At 44.1% G+C, this 20895-nt stretch overlaps 1 protein-coding gene across 5 annotated transcripts in view; it reads right to left on the bottom strand.

The window, feature by feature from the left end:
• The window catches only part of GSK3B (glycogen synthase kinase 3 beta), a 248952-nt gene extending 228698 nt beyond the window's left edge, over positions 1-20254 (bottom strand). For 2 of the 5 annotated variants that reach the window (XM_075000576.1, XM_075000572.1), the window contains exon 1: positions 18520-20254. In XM_075000576.1, coding sequence (XP_074856677.1) covers positions 18520-18607 — 88 coding nt within the window. In that variant the 5' untranslated portion in view covers positions 18608-20254. The remainder of the gene's footprint in view (positions 1-18519) is intronic. The other 3 variants (XM_075000574.1, XM_075000573.1, XM_075000575.1) reach the window with 2 other exon arrangements.
• Positions 20255-20895: the final 641 nt, after the last annotated feature.

The following is a 20895-nucleotide window of genomic DNA, read 5'->3' on the forward strand; positions in this document are numbered from 1 at the left end:
ATAAGTTAAACAATTAATGAATGGCCAATGGATTGACTGCTGCAGCATCAATCCATCGCATAGCAGAGACAAGCCCTTAGATACAGTCATCTTGGTTTTTACCCTCTAAGAGATTTCGGTAAATAAGTTCAACAACAAAGGAAGATGCTTAGGTTTGTTTTTCCTTCATGCAAGCCCTTTAAATTCTGTCCTAACAAATCCTCTTGTTAGTAGTTTCATGGCTGATGTCTTTCTAAAAAGAATCAGTGGTGTGGACCTCCACACTGCTTTCTTTTCCTGGCATAACTACAAAGAGCACATGGGGATGCTCACTCCTCAGTGTTTCCTTTCCCACATGTTACAAAAAAAAAAAAAAAAAAAAAAAAGGAGGTTTTTGTTAATATTAGCAAGACATGCAAATTAATTTGCAATTCCGCCAGCCTATTTCACTGCCATCTAGCAACAGACACCCTAGGCTTTCTGACCTAGTCTACACCTAAAATTTAGGATGACCTATCCACATGCCCACAAGCGTGAAAAATTCACAACCCTGAAAGATGTAATTAAGTTGACCTAAGCACTTGTCAAGACACTGCTGACAAATGAATTTTTCCATCAATCTAGCTACTACTTGGATGGGACAGATTAATACAGCAATAAAAGACTCATCACCGTACTAGCTACACAACTGTATTGAAGACACAGCTACATCACTATAACAGTAGTGGAATCTATACTTAAACCACCACAGTGACACAGCTGCCAACTGCTCAGCTGTAATACTCCAGTATAGAGACTACCTCTGCCAGGGATTTTCAAATTGTAGGTTGGGACCCCAAAGTGAGGTGAAGACCCCATTTTAATAGGTCATCAGTGCTAGCTGGCTTAAATTTGTCGGGTGTCTGAGCTGAAGTCAAAGCCCAACCACCTCCACAAGGGCCAAAGTCAAAGTTCACGGGCTTCAGCCCTGAGCGACGGGACGGAGGTTACAAGCGCATGAGTGGGGCTGAAGCCCTTGGGCTTTGGCCCTCTGGCAGAGGGTAGCAGGACGCAGGAACACTTAGGCTTCCCTCCTGAGGTCATGCAGTAATTTTGTCAAAAGGGGATTGCAGTGCAATGAATTTTGAGTCTCCCCCACCCCTCTGACATACGCTAACAGGAGGGGTTCTCTGATCACAGTAGGTAATCTGCCTTATCAAGAGACAGTAGCTAGGGGCGACTGAAGAATTCTCTCAAACTCTACTGTCTACCCAGGGAGGGAAGGTAGAGGGGGTTATGGAGAGGTGCATTCTGGTGATGGATTATGTCTCAGGAGTGTGAGTTTTTCACACTTCTGTGAAACATGGCTATGTTGATACAAGTTGCCAGATTGACCAGCCCTTAGTAATAATACACATATACTGAAGTCTGTATTACTTATCTTCAAAGGCATATTCCTGTTCCATTTCTCATAGCATCTGAGAGAGTTAAAGTGAGTTAAACCAGATGTCTTGTGGAAGCCACATGAGGAGGTGATGCTTCTCATTCTGTAGCAAATGTTAAACCTGCTCAGACGGAAAACATGATGAAACTCTAGTGATTATGAACAATCACTTCAGTCCAGTCATCACTAGAGGTTTATCACATGTTTTCCATATCAGCAGGTTTAATATTTGCTACAGATAGAATGAGAGGTATCATCTCTTGAATTCAGTAATGTGACGACTAAAAAAAAAAAAAAAATTACATGAACTAGACAGCCTTTTTCTTCATAGCCTATTAATCAGATGCCACCAACCCACTTTTCTACACTGTATCACAGAAATGCGCAAAGAGGTGGTGCGCCCCCTCAGAGCAGCATGAAATTTCATAAGGTGGGCACAGCATGATCAGCTGCTGGGTGTCAGGCTCATCCATCCCATTAAAATGATGAATGTGACTGTTTTTATGTATGTGTATACACATTTGTATACTGATTAATAAAGTTTTTAGTTCCTACATGCTTATTTTCTTACACGTGCCAAAAGGGCTCCCCCCTCATACGAACATAACCAAGTTTGTCAGTTTGGACCACATTAGACTGGTGGGAGTTGAGGGGTGGGCTGCTAACTGCAGGGATGACAAGTGGCGCCCAACGTAAAAAGTCTGCTCATCCCTGCTGTACCAAAATCAAAGCCCTCCTCACAGCTCACTTGATTCACTACTGTCTCAACAGCATCTATCAAAACAAAAAAGCAGCTCAGTAGCACCTTAAAGACTAACAAACAATTAGGTGATGAGCTTTCGTGGGACAGACCCACTTCTTCAGATCATAGCCATACCAGAACAGACTCCATATTTAAGGCACAGAGAACCAAAAAGGCACAGGTTCTGGTATGTCTATGGTCTGAAGAAGTGGGTCTGTCCCACAAAAGTGCACCTAATAAATTATTTTGCTATCTTTAAAGTGTTACTTGACTGCTTTTTGTTTTGACAGAACCAAAAAGAGTTATCGAGGCAGACAAATCAGAAAAACTTATCAAGGTGGGCAAATCAGAGAGCAGAGGGATGGTAGGAAATGTGGGCGGGGGAAGTCAAGAGTTAAATAAAATGAAGTACGTAAAAGAAAGTCTTTGTAATAGGTCAGGTAATTGCGGTCCTGGTTCAAACCACGTGTTAATGTGTCGAATTTGAGTATAAAAGAGTTCTGCACTCTCTCCTTGCAAGCAATTGTTAAAGTTCCTTTTCAGTAAAGCACATTAACACGTGGTTTGAACCAGAACAGGACAGCAAGTATGTGGCCCATTAAAAAGACTCTTTTACGTACTTTGCTTTACCTAACTCTTGACTTCCCCCTTCCTACTGCCCCTCTGCTCTCTGATTTGCCCACCTTGATAACTACTTTTGGTTCTCTGTGCCTTAAATATTGAGTCTGCCCTGGTACGTCTATGATCTGAAGAAGTGGGTCTGTCCCACGAAAGCTCATCACCTAAGAAATTATTTTGTTAGTCTTTAAAGCACTACTGAGCTGCTTTTTGTTTTGATAGAATATAGACTAACACGGTTATCTGTCTGTTACTCATCAGCATCTAAGATGATAAATGTGCACATTCCCCTTCACCTCTAGTCTCTAGACAATTTCATTACTTTTACTGTTTGTTAACAAAACCACAAATCACTTCCCTTTTACATTTTCTACAACTGTTAGTTTAAGTCACATACTGATATTGAAACCTAATGTTTCAATTATCAAAAATCTTTCAAATAAGTTGTGGTCAAGTAAATGTGTCAGCAACAAGTTCAAAAGACAAAAAAAGCAGTAAAGTAGCACTTGAAAGACTAACAAAATAACTTATTAGGTGAGCTTTCATGGGACAGACCCACTTCTTCAGACCCGAAAGCTCACCTAATAAATTTTGTTAGTCTTTAAAGTACTACTTTACTGCTTTTTTGTTTTGATAGTATATAGACTAGCATGGCTGTCTCTAAGTTCAAAAGACCTGCTTCATGTCCTCTTGTATGGGAAGCTATATACTCCCAGAGACCTCAACATCCCGAGTCCTTCAGCACATGTAGGTACTCATTTTTAGTTCCCGAGAAAAGCTTCTGATCACCAAAACAGGAAACTTTCAACCGTATTCAAACCAGCCTTGTTAAACACCCTGTCAGGGGGCTGCATGTGGCCCTACTACTCTTTTTTGCAGCCCACAACTAGATGTTAATGAAACATCTAAATGCGTCCTGCCCAGGCACCCACAAACAGCCCAAGGAGCTGCCCGCTACTCATGCATGCCTCCTTGGGCTGCCCATGTCCAGCCCATTCCTATTAAAACCCCTTTAGATCCCTGGGGCTAATAGGCATGGGCCAGAAATGGACAGCCCAAGGAGGCAGGGAGTGGGACAAACATCTAGCCTGGCCCGGGCCCAGTCCCGTTCTTTGATTGGCCCCTTTGTGCCAGAGATGCCATGGAGCCCTCTGGGGACTTGGCTGTTGCTAGTGATTTTGCAGGGAAGAAGCCCAGTGACCGTGGAGATGGGAAAGGCTAACCCGCTCAGAGCAAAGTGTGTGAGAGAGGTTGGTAGAAGGGGGAGAAGGGGAGGTTGTCTGGTTCTACACAGGAAAAGCAGACTTTTGTCTATGCTTATGACATGCCCTGCACCCTGTTCTCAGAGCCACAAACAGAAAAGGGAGAGAAGGGGAAGGGGGAGAGGTTTGCACAGGAAAAAACACCTGGAAAGAAGCTGTAAAGAAGAAAACCCATTCAGCCAAACCACAAGAAAAGCGAGGGCTTGCTCTGCCGGGCGGAAAGAATTGTTCTCTCTCCTTCAGGGCTTGTGGAAGCCATGCGTTTTCTAAGAGCTCAGGAGCTCAATGGGACTGGTTGGCAGTTTTCTCAGACTGCTGTCTTTCAGGTCATGCTTGTTCCTGATCCCCCTCCGGGGGATGGAAGTGCATGGAAGGGGGACAGTGCAGGCCTCAAAGGATCACAGAGCGGTGCAATGGGGGCTGCACTATTTGATTAATCACTGTCTGTGCTTGTTTCTATTTCAACAAATCAAGTTAAGTATAAGTACCTTAAATTTACACTTAGATTAAAAACTGAGCCAACAACAAATTTCACACATCGAATTTTATCAACTATTAATAAAATTACAAAACAATAACATCTATGTTTTTACATTCTTGGTTAAAATTATTGTATTAAATTCAAACAAGATCTGAAAAAATATTAAAAATATATCTAAAACATAATCTATAGTAATAAACAGATATGACTTTCTGATAGAAGAATGAATTTTCTTCAACAGCCCTGAAAGCTATCAGTTTTCATTTCTGCAGCTGTCAGGAGGCTTTGAGTTTGACATGCCTGCTCCAAACTAACTTCAGAAAACTTGCTAACTGGAGACTGCACAACACAACTGCTGTGGGGACTCAACTAGTGGCAATGTCCTCCATATCCAAGAACACTCGGAGAGGAGTTCGGGCAAATAAGTCAACCACCTTTTAATGAAGGTCTGGAAGTGTTCTCTATGCTACTGTGGAAGATGTTCAATAAAGGATGCAAACTTGTAATTCATGCAGTCATACTTAGCCATGACTGGCTGATAGCTTGTGACGTGAAACTGGAGGTCTGTAAATAATTAGACCTTTTGTCCGAACAGGCCTAACCTTCTCTAGTCCTTGTCATAAGGAGCAGACCTACAGTAATGATGTTTACCCTGCTTGTTTACAGCATCTGCCACCAGAGAAACAAAATGTTGGGGTGGGAAAACAAAAATTAAGTCTCTGGAGGCAACAATAATATTTCTCATCCACTCATTTACAAATTAGCAGGTTGGCAGCATTTTTCACACACAGCCTTTGGTTGATCCACGAGCACTAAAATAATAGATACCACAAGCTAAGCAGGTGTCATGAACTGAAAAATGTCCCTGGGTTTGGTCCTTTAACTTTCTCAGGGAGTATCTAAAGGTTGCCAGAAACCCTGTTCACAAAGTCAAGGAACAGGTGGAGGGAGGGGGAGGCATGAAAGAGGTTTCAGGGCTAGCCTCTGTGTCTGCCTTTGCCTTCTGCCTATCAAAGGTTTCCTAATGTTGAGGATCTGATGGAGGAGACTGTGAGCATTGTCTTGCAAAATCAGAACTCAAGGCCTAGCAAACTGCTTACTCATATGCTACCCAAGGACCCCACTAGGAACAGTGGGCAGACACATATGGGAGAGGGAATGGTATCCAGAACTGATCCCATGTTCCCTGACATGGGCTAGGGGCCTTGTCCAAGTTTGGGTTCCTGTAGGAAAACAGAGGGGAACCCTTCACAGACAAGGAGGACAAGAACTGAAAAAAAAGCAGAGAATTTTGCAGTTCAGGTAGGCACTAATTCAGAGGCTGGGGTCTCATTACTTTAAGACATTTAGTACCCATAAGCAATGGCGACTCCAACTCATCTAAAATAGACAAGTTGCTGGAATAACAAAAGCCCTGCACTACCAAGTGATGTGGTACCAACATAGCAATCAGCATGGATAGCACCACGGGTGTGGGCGCACAGGTGCCAGGGATGAAGGTGTGTTACAACTATGCGATACCGATGGAGGTGAGCGGGAAGGCACCCTTAAGTCTAAAAAACAGACAGTGCCAATATGGAGGTGGATAAGCTCCGCTGGTGCCATATTTCTCCAAACCATTGTAGGGTTTCTTTGTTCCACTAGTACCGAGGTCAAGGCCTCCAATACAGTAATATAGCCTTAGCAGAATATCAAGACTTCTTGGAAGCTTGCTCCTTATGCTGGGCGACTGCACAGATCTCCTAAGCCTTCCTGGAGTCTTTTTTAGATAAGACCTTAGCCAAAAGAGCATTGGATCTGTCTGGAAACCAATGTCAGGATGGGGGAGAGGGGAGAATCACTCAAGACGACTTGAAAGCAAGACAAAAGGAGCATTCCAGCAGCAGCAGCTTCAGTTTGGACTCCCGAGTCTTCCATGCACAGGATTTTGGAGACAGACAAAAAAAAGTTTCACTTTTAGGAGATATAGGACTCTCCCAAACAATGACTACATTTAGAGTGGCTGCCACTTATTAGAACAGCAGCCTGACAAGACAGGCAGCGTTTGAAACCTGACCAGATAGGCATGCTCAACCAAGCCAAATAAGCTGCCCAGAAAAAGGAAAGGGGGAAAAGGAGAGGAAAAACTGAAGCCTCTCGCAGCTATATAGCTAATACAACACTCACATCAATCAATACTGAACAACAAGTACAAAACACATTAAGGTAGGCATAAGGCAGACATGCTAGAGCTCCATCTGAGGCAAAGGAGCTAAAGAAGGAACTGGGGGCAGTTTGCCCATTAAGCTCTCTGTGCACTCTGAATGTGGCACAAGGTCACGTAGAATGCATGCATGGGACAGAAAGCGCTAACTGAAAAGCTCTGATCAAGAGGTGCATGCACACCTGAAGTAGAGCATACACAGGGACACTAGTTGAAAAAACTAGTATTTCCATTTTGGGCAATACATGTGGCTTGTTATACATAAGAACAAGTATTCTTACAAAGTGAATAGCAGAGTAAAACAACTACTAAATTTGTAAGGACAAAAAGAGATTATTTCTAGAAATAGGCTGGAAAGGGGCTGAATGCACACACCAGCATTTCATCCTGTAGCAGAATTAGGTAACAGTAGCTCCACGACATACACCCATATTAATACCCAGCCTCAGGATGTTAGTATCTGAACAATGGTATCTGAACAATGATAGCACAAGCCTTTTTGAGTCACCTTCCCTCCCTTCTCAGAGAGGTAAGTTAGAAGCCTAGTGCTCATCATACACATAAACACCTTTAGTGAAGGGATAGAGGAGGATTTCTAGGTGACAGTGTCACGTGCTATTCTTTACACACTTTGGTTGCTCCCTTTTAAAATTTGACCTATTTCTGAAAAAACAATTCTTGGATCCTAGCATTAAGGTCACTGCCATTATTCATGCCCTTTTGTTGCGGCCTCTTTCCCATCCTTGTCTCTTCCCCCTCCTTTGTCCCGTGGTCTTCCTCTTCTCTTCATCTACACCCACTTCTCTTTTGTTCTGCATGATGGTAGCAAAAGAACTTAGAAAACTGTAGAACACTGAGCAGAATCACATGATCCCCTCAGTCTCTTTGAGCTGGATCCATGTGTAAAGCAGTTTATGCCAGTTATTCTCAGGTGTAAAAACAGGATGGGAAGCACAGCCCCACGCAAGAACTTCGTGAAAAAGACAAGACAATTCATCATCATCATCATCAGGAAGAATACACTCCACTCCATCACAACCATTTTCATGGCCAGATTCAAGCAGGAAAGTAGTGCTGCACACCAGTGTTTTAATTCCATGAACGGCAAACCTAGCTTGTAAGCTTCTCCAAGGAAACATTCCATGAAGTTTTTTGAAAATGAGTACTTCGAAGTAAAACTATGTTAATCCAAAGTGAAAGGTTCAAATAATCACACCCTAGAAACAGGAAAGGAAAAAAGCTATAGTTTTAATTCTTGCAGAATTCATTTCAAAATGCGTAAGATACATATGCACAGACTTACAACAGCCTAACTGACAAGTTTGGTCCTTATACCTCATACCATATAGCTAAAAATAGGGAAATTAATACCGTAATCAGAATCCTTTAGCTTCTTCCTTCCCTGGGTCTTGATGCTTCAACTGGGCCGTGTCTACACTAGCATCCCCCACCTTTCAAAAGGGAGATGCTAATGAGACACTTTGGGATATGCTTATGAAACACTGCAATGAAGTGGGTCTGTCCTTTGAAAGCTCATCATCTAAAAATCAATTATTTTGTTAGTTTTTAAAGTGCTACAGGACTACTTTTTTGTTTTGTGAAGATACAGACTAACAAGGCTATCTCTGTCTGTAAACGTCTCTGGCAGACCTTCGACAGTTGGCCCTTAGCATGCCACTCCCATGGTGGCTATCAGGAAATCCTGGCACACCACCTACACTGGGTTCCAATCCAGGGACCCTCATCCAAGCAGCTTAGGTCTTTACTCCCCCAGCCCTTATTGCTCCCTCCCTGGACTCCCTGTTACAGGCTCCTACTCTTCACCCTTGTCTCAGAGATAGACTACAGCCTTCCTCGCGTCAGGCCCTATTTCTCAGTTTCCAGATCCCTGGCTTTCGAGAAGTTCCAGATGTTTCTGCCCAGGTGACCTTTATCCACAATTATACCTCACTGAATCCTAGCTCTCCTTCTGGTGCAGTCTATGGCAAGCTGGTGTCTCTTGCATATATTAATGCCCCAAGTGCTAGTGCAGTGAACATCCCATCACACAGGGACCCGATGTTTGTACAGGTGGAACTGCTCTAATCTAGCGCCCTTGGGATCTGACCAATCCCAAATCAGAGAATTTGCTGAACCACAGGAAGTCAACATTGTCTAGCAGCATTACAGTCAGGAATGGTGGTTGTAAACAACTTTATGGGACTACGGGAAACTTGACCATATCCACGATAAGTGGTCATCTGGCTAACCAAAGTCATGCTGGATTACAGATGTTGCTGGATAAGAGAGTTCTGGATTAGAGAGGTTCCAATCAGTGTATCTTGGAAAGCATACAGCACACCCCAGAGACTCCTGAGTGACAAGACAGCTCATTGCAAGTAACCTATAACCCACTAATCCTCCTGTTTCCTATGGAGAGATAGTAACAACCCACTCCACCTTGAATGGTCTCTTACAACATGGTGGCTGGGTCTACACTTCACCCAACTTCAAAGGGGGCACGTTAATCAGGGCCACAGGAGATTACTAATGCAGTGCTGTGTCGAATACACAGCACTTCACTAGGCTAACTTTCCCCTGTGGCAACTTCAAAGTGCCAGCATGCGTGTAGCCACGGGCACTTCCAAATTTTGAGGAGTAAAGGGACTTCGAAGTGCCCTTTGAAGTGTCCGCAGCTTCACGCATGCCAGCACTTCGAAGGCTGAAGATTCAAAGTTGCTGTGGGGGAAAATTAGCCTTATGAAGTGCTTCATGTTCACCGCAGCACCTCATTAGTAATCTCCCATGGCCCTGATTAACACACCCCCTTCGAAGTTGGGGGGGGGGGAAATGTAGACAAGCCTATTGTCTCCTCACATTCTATATTTAGTGGTGATACTACATACCCTTCCCAGATTTGAAGAGCTCTGAATAAACTCAAAAGCTTCTCTGACAATTAGAGGTGGTCCAATAAAAGATATTACCTCCCTGGTCGATGGATGACTCCTCCCACCACCACTGTGGCCACTGGCCTCTCTTCAAAACACACAATGGGGTCGCTGGCCCCCAGCCCAGGATAACAGCCCCAGAGCTCCAGGGACACAGTGGGCAGCATGGCTGCAGCCTGCCCCAGCCCCCTTCTTCAGCCAAACCACCAGACCTGAGAGGACAGGTGGTACAGCACAGACCCCAGCCTGGCTACCCTAGCACCTTCCACTGCAAAAGCAAGATTGGGGATGGAGACTGGGGGCCTGCAGTGGAGCAAAAGGTGAGGCAGTTTGAGAAGGCATTGCGTTCCCCTGCCTACAATATCCACCACCCATGATTATCTCATCCACCTCGTCTCTCCAATATTCTGAGACAAACAAAGCTAACACCAACACAAGAAACAATGACTTCCAGTTTCACCCATTTCCTCTTTAAACTCACAGTCACTATTCATTGTTACTTGAAAACGGATGACAGAGTTGGAAAGTTACACTATTTTGAATCAGTGACAAATTTTCTAGATAAAGAAAAAAGCTAGTTCTTACTCATCTGACCCCAAAAGAAGTTTTTTCAATGCTTTGATTAGTACTGACCCAGATTAACAAAAAATTGCCCACATATTGTCTACCTAAGACAGCATGAGAAGAACTTTATGGCTATCACCTAGTACCCAAGACCACAGCAGGGGTTTTGGAGGGGTTTTTTGTTTGTTTTGGGACCAGGGTTGGAGGGGACTGTTGCAAGTGTGATCAGCCAAACATTAAGCTCTCTCAGGGTAAACATGACAGGGCTGCCAGAACATTTTCCATGAGGAGTCCTTACCTGGAATTCAGTTCCTGCAACTTGGCTTGCCAAAATCAATTAACATTCCAGACATGTTAACAAGGTACATCTCTTTTCATAGTCAATTTGGGAAAAAAGTGGGGTTTGGTAAGTGCTTGTTTTGATTAAATTCAGTCTGAACAAATTAGTCATTTTACCACTACTGCATTACATAAAAATAAGTACAGTATTAAGGCCATTTTTGTATTTTCAAATCTCAAACTGAAGTTATACTTGGCAATGGCATGCAAAAATAGGATAACAAATGTGGCTTCTTTTTGTGTTACATTTTTATAATAAAGGTTAAACGCTTGGGACCTGACCAGTGACACACTACAGAATCTGCCAAACCAGAGGAGGTCAATATTGTCCAACAGAATTACCAATACTTCCAGTGCTTACCAGGCTCTGAGAAGACATTTAAGGGTAAATTACAGCTAAACAACAGCACAGAACACAGAGATAGAACTGGTCAATGTGAACAAACTTTATGGGACCACGGGAAACTTGGCAATGCCCATGAAAAGTGGACTCCAGCTAACTAAAATCATGCCAGACCAGAGAGATTCAACCCGTAGATCGTTTGGTAAAGTTTACTTAGTCCATAGCCAAATTCTCTTTAGTGATTTAGGCTGACGGATTCAAAAGCCTTCCCACACCCCACGCCACCCAAAAAAAACCCCTAACCACGACCCTGCCACCCAGAATGGTTTCTATGTTTCTGACATTTTTCAAAGTTTTGTTCTAGGTAAACCTTTTAAGTCTGTGTACATATAGACTGGATACAAGTGTGTCTAGAATGTGTAAGTCAAAGAAATTAACTGAAGTGGCTCTAGAAACAGAGGGTATGTGTTGGTATGGAAGCCATCTCCCTCCTAAAAACAAATCAAAGTAGGCTTTGCACAAGCAAATCAGATTTCTGTTTATCACACAACACTTGGTCTGACCGGAAAATTATTGCTTGCCTTTCTGGCTAAAAATATTGTCTTTGAACTACAGGGTCAAGGACTACAATGTGTGAGCATTACACTCCCACTAAAAGTAAAAACAAGCTATGTCCTGTAGTAGTAGCAGTTGCAGTTCCTAAAGAGCCTGCTCTGTCTTGGCTGGAAAATTAAACTGATATTTTTCCTTCTGGTTATAACTTCAAAGCCCACACAAATTCTCCCTTCTAAGTCACCACAGACATCTGATCAAAGAACTGACAGAGGCTCAGCTTCATACATGCTCAGCAGTGCACTTCCGCTTACTCCATACTTTTTCCAAGGCATAACTTGCAGAACTGAAATTTACTAAGACCGTTCCTTTTAATTCCTGACCAGCAGTTTATAAGCAATTTGCCGCATACCAGTCAGTTTGTCTTTCTTCCTGTGTTGTCTTAGTTCAGATGGCAGGCATAAAATCAAACACTTGTTCTTACCTAGATCACAATTCTCATCCAGAGCTTCTGGAAGAAGGCTCTCTCCAAATTTGCCCAGATGACTGAAAACAAGCAGAGCATCTATTTGCCCACATCACCTAATTTTCTGAACTCTTAAGACAATGGAAGATACTTGAACTACAAGAGTTAAATTCAACAGTACAGCAACATTGCTTCCCTTGGTCTCCCTCTCTAAACGTTACTTAACTGAAGAATTAACCAATGATATTTATGTATTTAAGCTAAAGTCACACTTTACAGTAATGCTAGCAAGAAATGAGCAAATTTGTTACATTCAATAGGATTACTATGGTTACTAAAGCCTGCAAAGCAACATACTCAAAATTACATTCAGACCTATAAAACCTGAGACCGTGTAGACTCAAACGTGGACTTCGAGTTAATCTGAGTGAGCAAGCCACTTGTCTTGGCAACAAAGTACTTTTTTTTTTTGTGACACTAGTGCCCAGAGTTAGCTTTCCACAATAAACACTCACATTCTCCTGAATTCCAAGTAAAATTCCTTCCGTAAAGCTCACTCCATGCTACCAGTGCAGACACCTACAAAAACATCTTTGAGAAACTTATACAGCTTGAGTATGCTAGGCTCCCTGCCATGCTAAGTACTCAGTCAAGTTTAGATATAAGATAATCACTGTAACAACTGATGTTGGGACTATTTCATGACACATTGATCTGTCCTTCATACATCTTTCTGTTGGCTAATGAAAACCAGCAGGGAAGTAATGGGTCCCTTGATGTGGAAGTGTCCCCATTAGAAATGGCATATCCTCTCTCGTCACATAAAGAAAATGAGATCCAGTAAGAAAACCCTACACAAAACACTTGACCATAATAGGCTGGCTAACATTCAATATTGTATATTCCATTCTAGAGCAAACTGGGGACAAGGAAACTCTGATCGACTCAAACCTTAACTTTTGACAAGCTGGGTAAAGACGTGAACATGGAGCCAAAACTGAAGTGCCCCAGTGCTCTCTTCTTTGTCATGGATGACAACAGACATACCCTAAACGTACAGAGACCTTACAGCAACACAGCTCTAGCACTGCAGTTGGGCTGTTGTAAGGTCTCTCATACAGCTGTTCTGTGCCAACAGGAGAGAGCACTGGTTCTGGCACATTTTAACTGCACCCAACAGAATTTTTTTCACACCCCGAAGAATAAACATGCAAGTGTAGACATAACCTAAGCACTCACGCAAATACCATGTCAAAAAGGCTTGTCAAAAAGCATTTGATACCCGTGATCAGAAGTGCTATTTGTGGATGGCTCTGTTCGTTCTTGACTTTATTATTCTCAGAAGGTGGTGTAGGAGGTTGGTTCTGTCCCTTTAGAGCACTAACAAAGAGTTCTGCAGGGATTCATTTAATCCCCCTCTCATGCTCAATGAGTGCAGGACCAGGATGACAACACTCAGTCCTATCACACACTATCCAAACAGTGCTGCCCAGGGGTGAAAGTAATTTAAAGTTTCCTACAGGTACTGTCCTATTGTAATCTGGGTCCCTGACAGGTCTTTAAATAACTATCTGCTGGCTTTTGCCAGAGCTGCGCATCAAGGTACACTCCTTACTTTCATATTTGATGCTACCCAACACATGGCAGAGTTTCTGAGGGTAACTAGCATAGGGACAAAAGACTAATGTTCAGCCCTGACAACACGGAGGTGATGATGGCAAGCTGAGGGGGAAAAAACCCAAAAGATGTAAAGGTGGGAGAATCACTCTCACCACAATTGGAGTTATATGCCTACCACATCTTGTTTGCAATCTGGAGGTTTTGCTGGAGCCCCAACTACTGTTAACTGATCATACAATATCAACTTCCAGCAAGGCTTTATCGTTTGAGTTTACCTGAGAGATTATAACAATGTATTTCAAATGCAGGCTTGGTACCATGTATGACCCCTTTGTCACTTCATGATTAGGGTACGACAATGTTCTCCACATGGAGTTACATCTTATATCAATCCATAATCTTAAAATGGTGCAGATTATGCCCATTATAATGCCCAGATATTATATTATAGCCCTTAATTATGCTATATCATACCTGTGCTACATGGTCTGCATTAGCTGCTTGTATGCTTCTCGATTGTAATTAGAGGCACTACCTCCGGCTTACGAAGCTGCATTTGGATATCTGTAGCTTGAGAGGACGCTTCACTCCTCACACCATGACGACAAAGATGTTAGTAGCAGAGGCATTTAAAGTTACTAGATCTCTCTGATTTAAGGAGGAAACCAGGGATAGATCATTATCTGAGATCTGGGAGAGAGAGCCTCCAGTCCACAGGCTGGACCCAACCTGCTGCTTATCTCCATACAATGGGCTAGAACCCCCAGCATGTCCCTGTCACCCTTAGATATAGGAGAGATCAGGGAAACACCACATCTTCCCCTATCCCTGATGCCAGCTCCAACTGGCCAGGAACTATGAGCTAGTAGGCAGAGCCTACGGAAGCAGGCAATGAGCACTGCAGGGAGCCTCCTGGCCCCTACCCCTATGGACCAGACACGGCAGCCCCTTCCAGGAGTGCACAGCTGTTGTATTCCCTTTTTGAAACTGCAGAAGTGTGGCTTCAGGACATGACAATATAAAGGCATTTTTCACGCTGGTATGGAGTTGGGTAATTTTTTTCCAATTTTTGCATAGAGGAACTCTTCCTCCCAAAAAGCTTGGTGAAGACTAGGGTTGTTAAAATGCAGAAAACTCTCAGGAGGCCCTGGAGATAGGCCATCATAACAGTTCAGCCCAGACAGTTGATTTTTATTTTGCTGTGGGCAAAGAACATTTGTCTTATGATTTTCACCAAGTTGTTGCAGCCTGCCCAAGAATCCTTGCAGATTTATTTTGGTACCATTACTATCCTAAACTAATAGACTCTGCAACTGTCAAGCCGCTGCTTCACTTCATAGGTGGCTCCATTTCAGTATGGGAGTAATGTGTACTCACACGTTTTAGAGCTTCTTGTGTAATTTTGGATCCTTCCTTGTGATAAATGAACTTGAACAAAAGGCAAGTCTGCTGTCGGGACAACATTCTTTCAGCAAGGGAACTAAATTATAAAAGTTCAAGAAGCCACCACCTTATTCACATTATCCAGGAAGATAGCCCAGATTTTTACATTTAACTAAACGTGAGTAGCGGTGCAGCATTAACTAAAACTGGTTTTATGAAAAATTCCGACTAATTCTTATTACAAATACATGACTTTTACACATGCAATCAAAAGTTTACTGGACCCCTTGAGAAGAATTAGTCATGACTAGCTGTGTGAAGTGACAAAGTAACAATCTGAAGACAACAGTAATTAAAGTATTTTTAACTGTATCAAGTCCTAAATGTTCTCATTGCACTTCCTTTCATAAATCAACAAAAGTTAGTTTCACAGCCATTCAGCTTTATTGTTTGAGTTTGTCAAATTGTGAGTCTTCCCATTTAAAAACTGTATTTTTTGTGAGCAGGTACATTTTTTGTTGTTTGTTACAAGGCTACTTTTCCAGATAATTTCTCCCCCATTTGCTTCCAATTGTGCAACATTTCCCTGTTTATTATAGTTAGATGCTGCACCAAGCCATACCTCAATTTCAGCAGATGGATTTTACTGGCAAGCGTCAATTTAAACAGCAACCCAGAAGCCATTAGTTGAATGTTTAAATACAAAAAACTTACAAATCCAACATTTATCTTTTAAAAGTGATTAAGATCACAGCTCAACCTTTCAAAATAACAATTGCACTGTTTAATATTTTTATATTGCTTTCAATCCATTCCTAGAAAACAGTGTGTCTTTTTAAGGGAAAGTTTGTAAATCCAATATTATAAAACCATACATAAAGTGCAAGGCACATGAAATTAAAACTCAATTTAAAAATATACAACTGAAGGGCGCATGAGTGTTCTCGAAACCAAACCAAAAGAACATCTAATGGATCTTGGAAGATGTTCTTACCAATGACAAGCCTTGAAAATTTACATCTACTACTTCAACCTCTGGTAAAATAATTCTGTGATGCCATAATTCCTGCAAGTGTTACCCCAGAGTGGTGCGCAGGCACAGCATCTTTTATCCAGAGTGAAGCATAAACAACAAGTTCCCTTTACTGTGGATGAGAAAGGAGAGGTTGCTGGCAAACTTATCCCAGGCCCTGGATCCAGCTTCAAGGCTTATCCTTCGGAATCAGCTTCTTATGAGTACGCATCTGATAAACATAGGGGAAAAACACATTTATGCCCTGTTGCTGAACTGAAGGAGTATTCACTATGCTGCCATCCCTGTACCTCCTGGGTAGTCTGATAGTAGGTTGAATCTCTGTTCCTCTGCCCCTCCCACACAGTCTACACTTTCAGAATCCTCCCTTCCTAGAGTTTAGTTACCTTACTGAACTGCTGATCCTCCTCCTGGCTTTCCACAGCAGCAATACAAGAAGATTTACTTGCTCATGCTATTTTATTTCTACTCACAGAATTATAAACAGAAGCAGTGAAACAGACCTGAAATGGGTTGGTTTTTACTCTGCTGAAGCTTGGGAAGCCCTGATCAGTGGCAGAGGTACTAGTGCTGCCTGCAGCATTCAGTACCAGAATAACCCTAACCCCGCCCCACCACCAAAAAGGCCAGAAAGGTCACTAAAGAAAAATTAGCTTATTTTTCCAAGACCTGGACTCTAACTATTTGACTCTTGCTTCATCATACTTGAAGAGCCCACCAAAAATTCTGATGCCCAGAAACAGTTGCTCCTTTCAGCACATGGGGAGTCCTGCTGTCCTCCAGAACAATGCCCCCTATGCTCCCTGGAGTCCTTGTTCCTGATGCTCTTTGTTATATCCTTTTAAAGACACCAAAAGGACTTGGAGCACATAATAATAATGGTTGGGTGGATGGATGGCTATCACCAGCATGGGTGGTTTAAGTTAAGGCCTTTGCTTCCCCATTGTGTCATGCAGTAGGATTTAATCACATCTGCTAGCTTGTTGCATCTTCCTAAACTTTGACCTCAAACACAAACAGGATCAAATAAAACTTTCAACAATAAGAAAAAAAAGCTTGGGTAAGACCATTTTAGTTTCTGGACATGACAGCTCCAGATCTGGGTCTATTTTACATGCAGAAATATTGATGAACACCTCCTGCTTCATCTCATGTAAGGAGAAGGAATAAGAATAAAATGGAGTCATACAATATTCTCCATGTAAGTGGAAAGTGAAATGTGTTATTGCTATATCTCATCAACAGTACAGTCTCATGCGGACAATATGGGCTAACTACCTAAAATGTTCTTAAGTACTGCAGGCACTCTGATCGCAGAGAGGTGAAAAGGTAGACTTAAGTCCATAAACCCAACCTTTCCTTCAACACTCCAACCACAGAGAAAGGCATTTCAAACTGGAACATACAAGAATTTCTAACAAATGTTTGAAAGCTCACAATTAACATAAAACAATGATATGAATACAGCTTTGCCAGGTGTAAGTATCAAAACGCAAGTGTCCAAGTGATCAGTTTAAAGAATAGTAATTTTTATCAGACATTCAAGGCCCTCTTATGAAGCCATCCAGACTGCCACCAGCCTGAAGTGTCTTTGAATGGAAATTATTCACACCAACAAGCAAGATCATTTTACCTTTGCATATGAATATAAAAAAAACAAACAAATTTGATTATAAAAATGTAACTAATCTCTAAGCACACACAATAAGGTCTTTTTCCCCCACCAAACTTAATCAAAAGAGGTGAATAAGATTTAGGTATATATAATTATATATACAACATTATCCTCAAATCCCATGGTCATGAACAGGGAGATCAATGATTTAATCACACAGTAAACTGCTTACCCAATTTACACCATATATGTAATATTACAGTTTAGAATGGGGCCACTGCCCCATCCTTTTAATTAAAAAAAAAATTCCAGTTACAGTAGCGAAAAAGGACATCCTATATTTCCAACTCAGTATGATCACATCATTATATTCAGGATTTTTTTTTAAACAGAGCCTGAAACATAACATATTATGGGGCTAGACTGTCCTAAACATTCTGGTAAGCCCACACAAAAAAAAAAGTGCTCACACCCTAGTCATGGGTGCTTACTTTCAGCAAACACTGCACTTTTCAATGGGTCATACAACAGAAAATGTTTAGAAGCAATTAACTGTCCAAATATGCAAGAGGAACACACGTGCATGTAATTCATTTGCTTCCCTCCATTGCTCCACAGACAGAAATGCAGCACATAGCTCTTTAAAAATGAATTCCCATTCCATGTTCCCTTTAAATGGGACTGTGAAACTGACAACAGTGTTCTTACAGTCAAGAGACAAAGGCACCCCAAACCAATATTTTGTGTTAAAGAGGCACAAATGGAAGCCAAGGGTGCCTATTCAAGGTTAATGAGGGGGAGGAAAAGTGAAAGACAGCTGTCTCATCCAGTACTAGAGACAGCCTAGATCATCTTCCACTGACCAAACCTGAACCCCTCACACAATTAGGTTTACTTACAGTGCAAATTCACTTTTAAAAAGCTGATGTTTAACCTGCACAGGGTGTGGGTGGGGAAATCAATACTCACTGCTAACTTTCATGCTGCCAAATGCTGAAGGCTGCTGCACTGGTTTGCAGCTCTCTGCAAAGGAGGTGGTTCTGGGCCGCCCTGACATGGTCTCTTTTTCTCTCCTTCTGATCCCCTCTTCTTTCTTGCTTTTGCCTTCTTCTTTTCCTGGTGGTTCGGGTGCGTGCCTCTCAGGTGGAGAGGGATAAAAAATGCAACATTAAATTTCAGTCCCCTCTCCCCCCTCGGGGGAAACCCTCTCCCCTCTCAGGGTCTCTCCTCTCAGGGCTTCTTCCCTTCTGATTTATAAAACCATCCTTCTCAGCAGCACCACGGGGTCCAACAGCTGCCTCCACCCAGACAACGAGTGACCCCGCTGCTGCTCCTGCTGCGGGCCGGCAAGCAGTGGGTGTTACTAGGCCGTGCTGCCCCCACCCCGGGAGACAGTCGTATGGGGCGCAGGCTACAGCCGAGATCCTCTTCTTCCCTCGCTGGGTTTCACCGTCTCCTCCTAGGAAGGCACCAGCAATGGGACTATTTTTTTTCCGGCGGAGCGATCTGCGGGTCTGCTCGTTGCTCCTCGAGACGGCCGTGAATGATGCCAACCGGGAAGAGGATCCGGCGCGGGCGGTGGGATCCGCGGCGAACGGAGAGAGGGAGTGAAGCGTCCGGCGGCCTCGCTCGCTCGGGCTCCTCAGTGGGGGGATGAGGCGGCGGCTCCGGCGCGGCTCCTCATAGCGCCCGCGGAGGCAGCGCGCGGCGGCTCACGCTGGGGCAGCTGCAATGCGGCCAGCGGCCGGAGGCGGCGGCACAAGCCATGGCGGCAGCTCCCCACCCCAACTGCTGCTAAGCCGGCTTCAGAGCGCTGGCGGCGGCCGCTCCCCTGGACACATGGGACCCGCTGGCCCGGCCGGACACTGCTGCCGCTCCCCTCGCGCCGTCTCCGGTGTCGGTAGCTGTCGCCTTCTGCCAGGAGCCCCGGTGGCCGCCGCTAATCAGTCCCTTTGTCCCTGCTGGCGCCGCTGCCGCTCCTCGCCGGGCTCCTGCTGCCGTCGCCGCCGCGCTCTGTGTGTGCGCCAGCGCCGCGCAGCCGCCTATGCCCGTCGCCGCCCTACGCTGCGCAACAGCCCTAGGCAGCCTCCGTGAATACCCAGCAAGTCGCCCGACGCACTTGCCAGCCCAGCCCGAGGCCCCCGCACGGCAACACCCGAAGCACATCGGGGCCAATCCGGTGGCGGTTAGGGTAATGCCCTCACCGGCTTGGAGCCAATCACCGAGCAGGAGCGGAAACATCCGAATGCATCGGAGCCAATTGCGAGGCTGATACGGAAATAGCCGGAATTGCTCGAAGGCCCAATCAAAAGCCTTTGCCTTCGCCCTAGCAGCCCCGAAAGTGGAGCCAATGGAAAGAGCTTTCTCTTCCGAAAATTATCGAAGGAATCCGAAGATGGACGAAATGAGAAAACTAATCGGAAGTCTCTCGGCCCGCCCTTTCTGGACTGCAAACTGAAGACTCAGGCTGTGATAGGTTATTCGGTCGAGGTGCTGTAACCTGCCGCGTGATTGGTCAAGAAGGATAAGGCGGCCCAACGACACCACTCAGCCAGTTGTCTGCGTGCTACCAATGGCAGGAGACGGCCTGTGTTCTTCGTAAGACGCGTTCCTGTTGGAGGAAGGACGGGCTAGGACTGAAGCAATCACCCAGGCGGGCGCCGAGCCCATTCAAGCTCGAGGAGAGGCTAAAGCTCGGACCTTTCCGGGGGGGGGCCGGGGCCGCCCACACGCCGAGCTATGGCGGGGGCAGAGCCTGAGGGCTGGTTCCAACGTGGCATCGAGTGGCCCTGTCTGCAGGCTGCCGCGCTAGCGGGAAGGGGCGACCTGAGACCCAGCAGTCCGGAGCGCGCCGCAGCTGCTGCTCTACGCAGCCCGTGCTCCAGGTGGGGTCCTGCCTGTATAGCCTCAGTTCTGCCAACCCTGCAGGCATTACGGGTTACTCCTTAAAGAGTGTGTCACGTGATGGAACCCCCAGCAGCACGGCCAGCCAAAATTTAGGGTTACGGTATAAAGAGAGGACTCCCCTGAGGGAGTTTCTGTATCGACCAACTCAGGTTGTACTATTGTATTATAGTATGTATAGTCCATTAATACGACGTGAATTGGTAGAAACTGAGACTCCCTTACAGGGGCGTCCTCTTATTTGAAAGGTGAAATATGGTAACGCTAACTTGGCATCCAAGCTGTGACCTGTATGCACGAGCACCTACTTCAGTTGCCTAAATTGAAAGCTTTTGCCCGCGGAAGCTTATGGTCCAAAATATGTTTTAGTCTATAAGGTGCCACAAGACTTCTTGTTCTCGAAACTACAGACTAACACAGCTACCTCTCTGATACTTGCCT

The sequence above is a fragment of the Carettochelys insculpta genome, chromosome 1 (genome assembly GCF_033958435.1).
Source record: "Carettochelys insculpta isolate YL-2023 chromosome 1, ASM3395843v1, whole genome shotgun sequence".
NCBI lineage: Eukaryota > Metazoa > Chordata > Testudines > Carettochelyidae > Carettochelys > Carettochelys insculpta.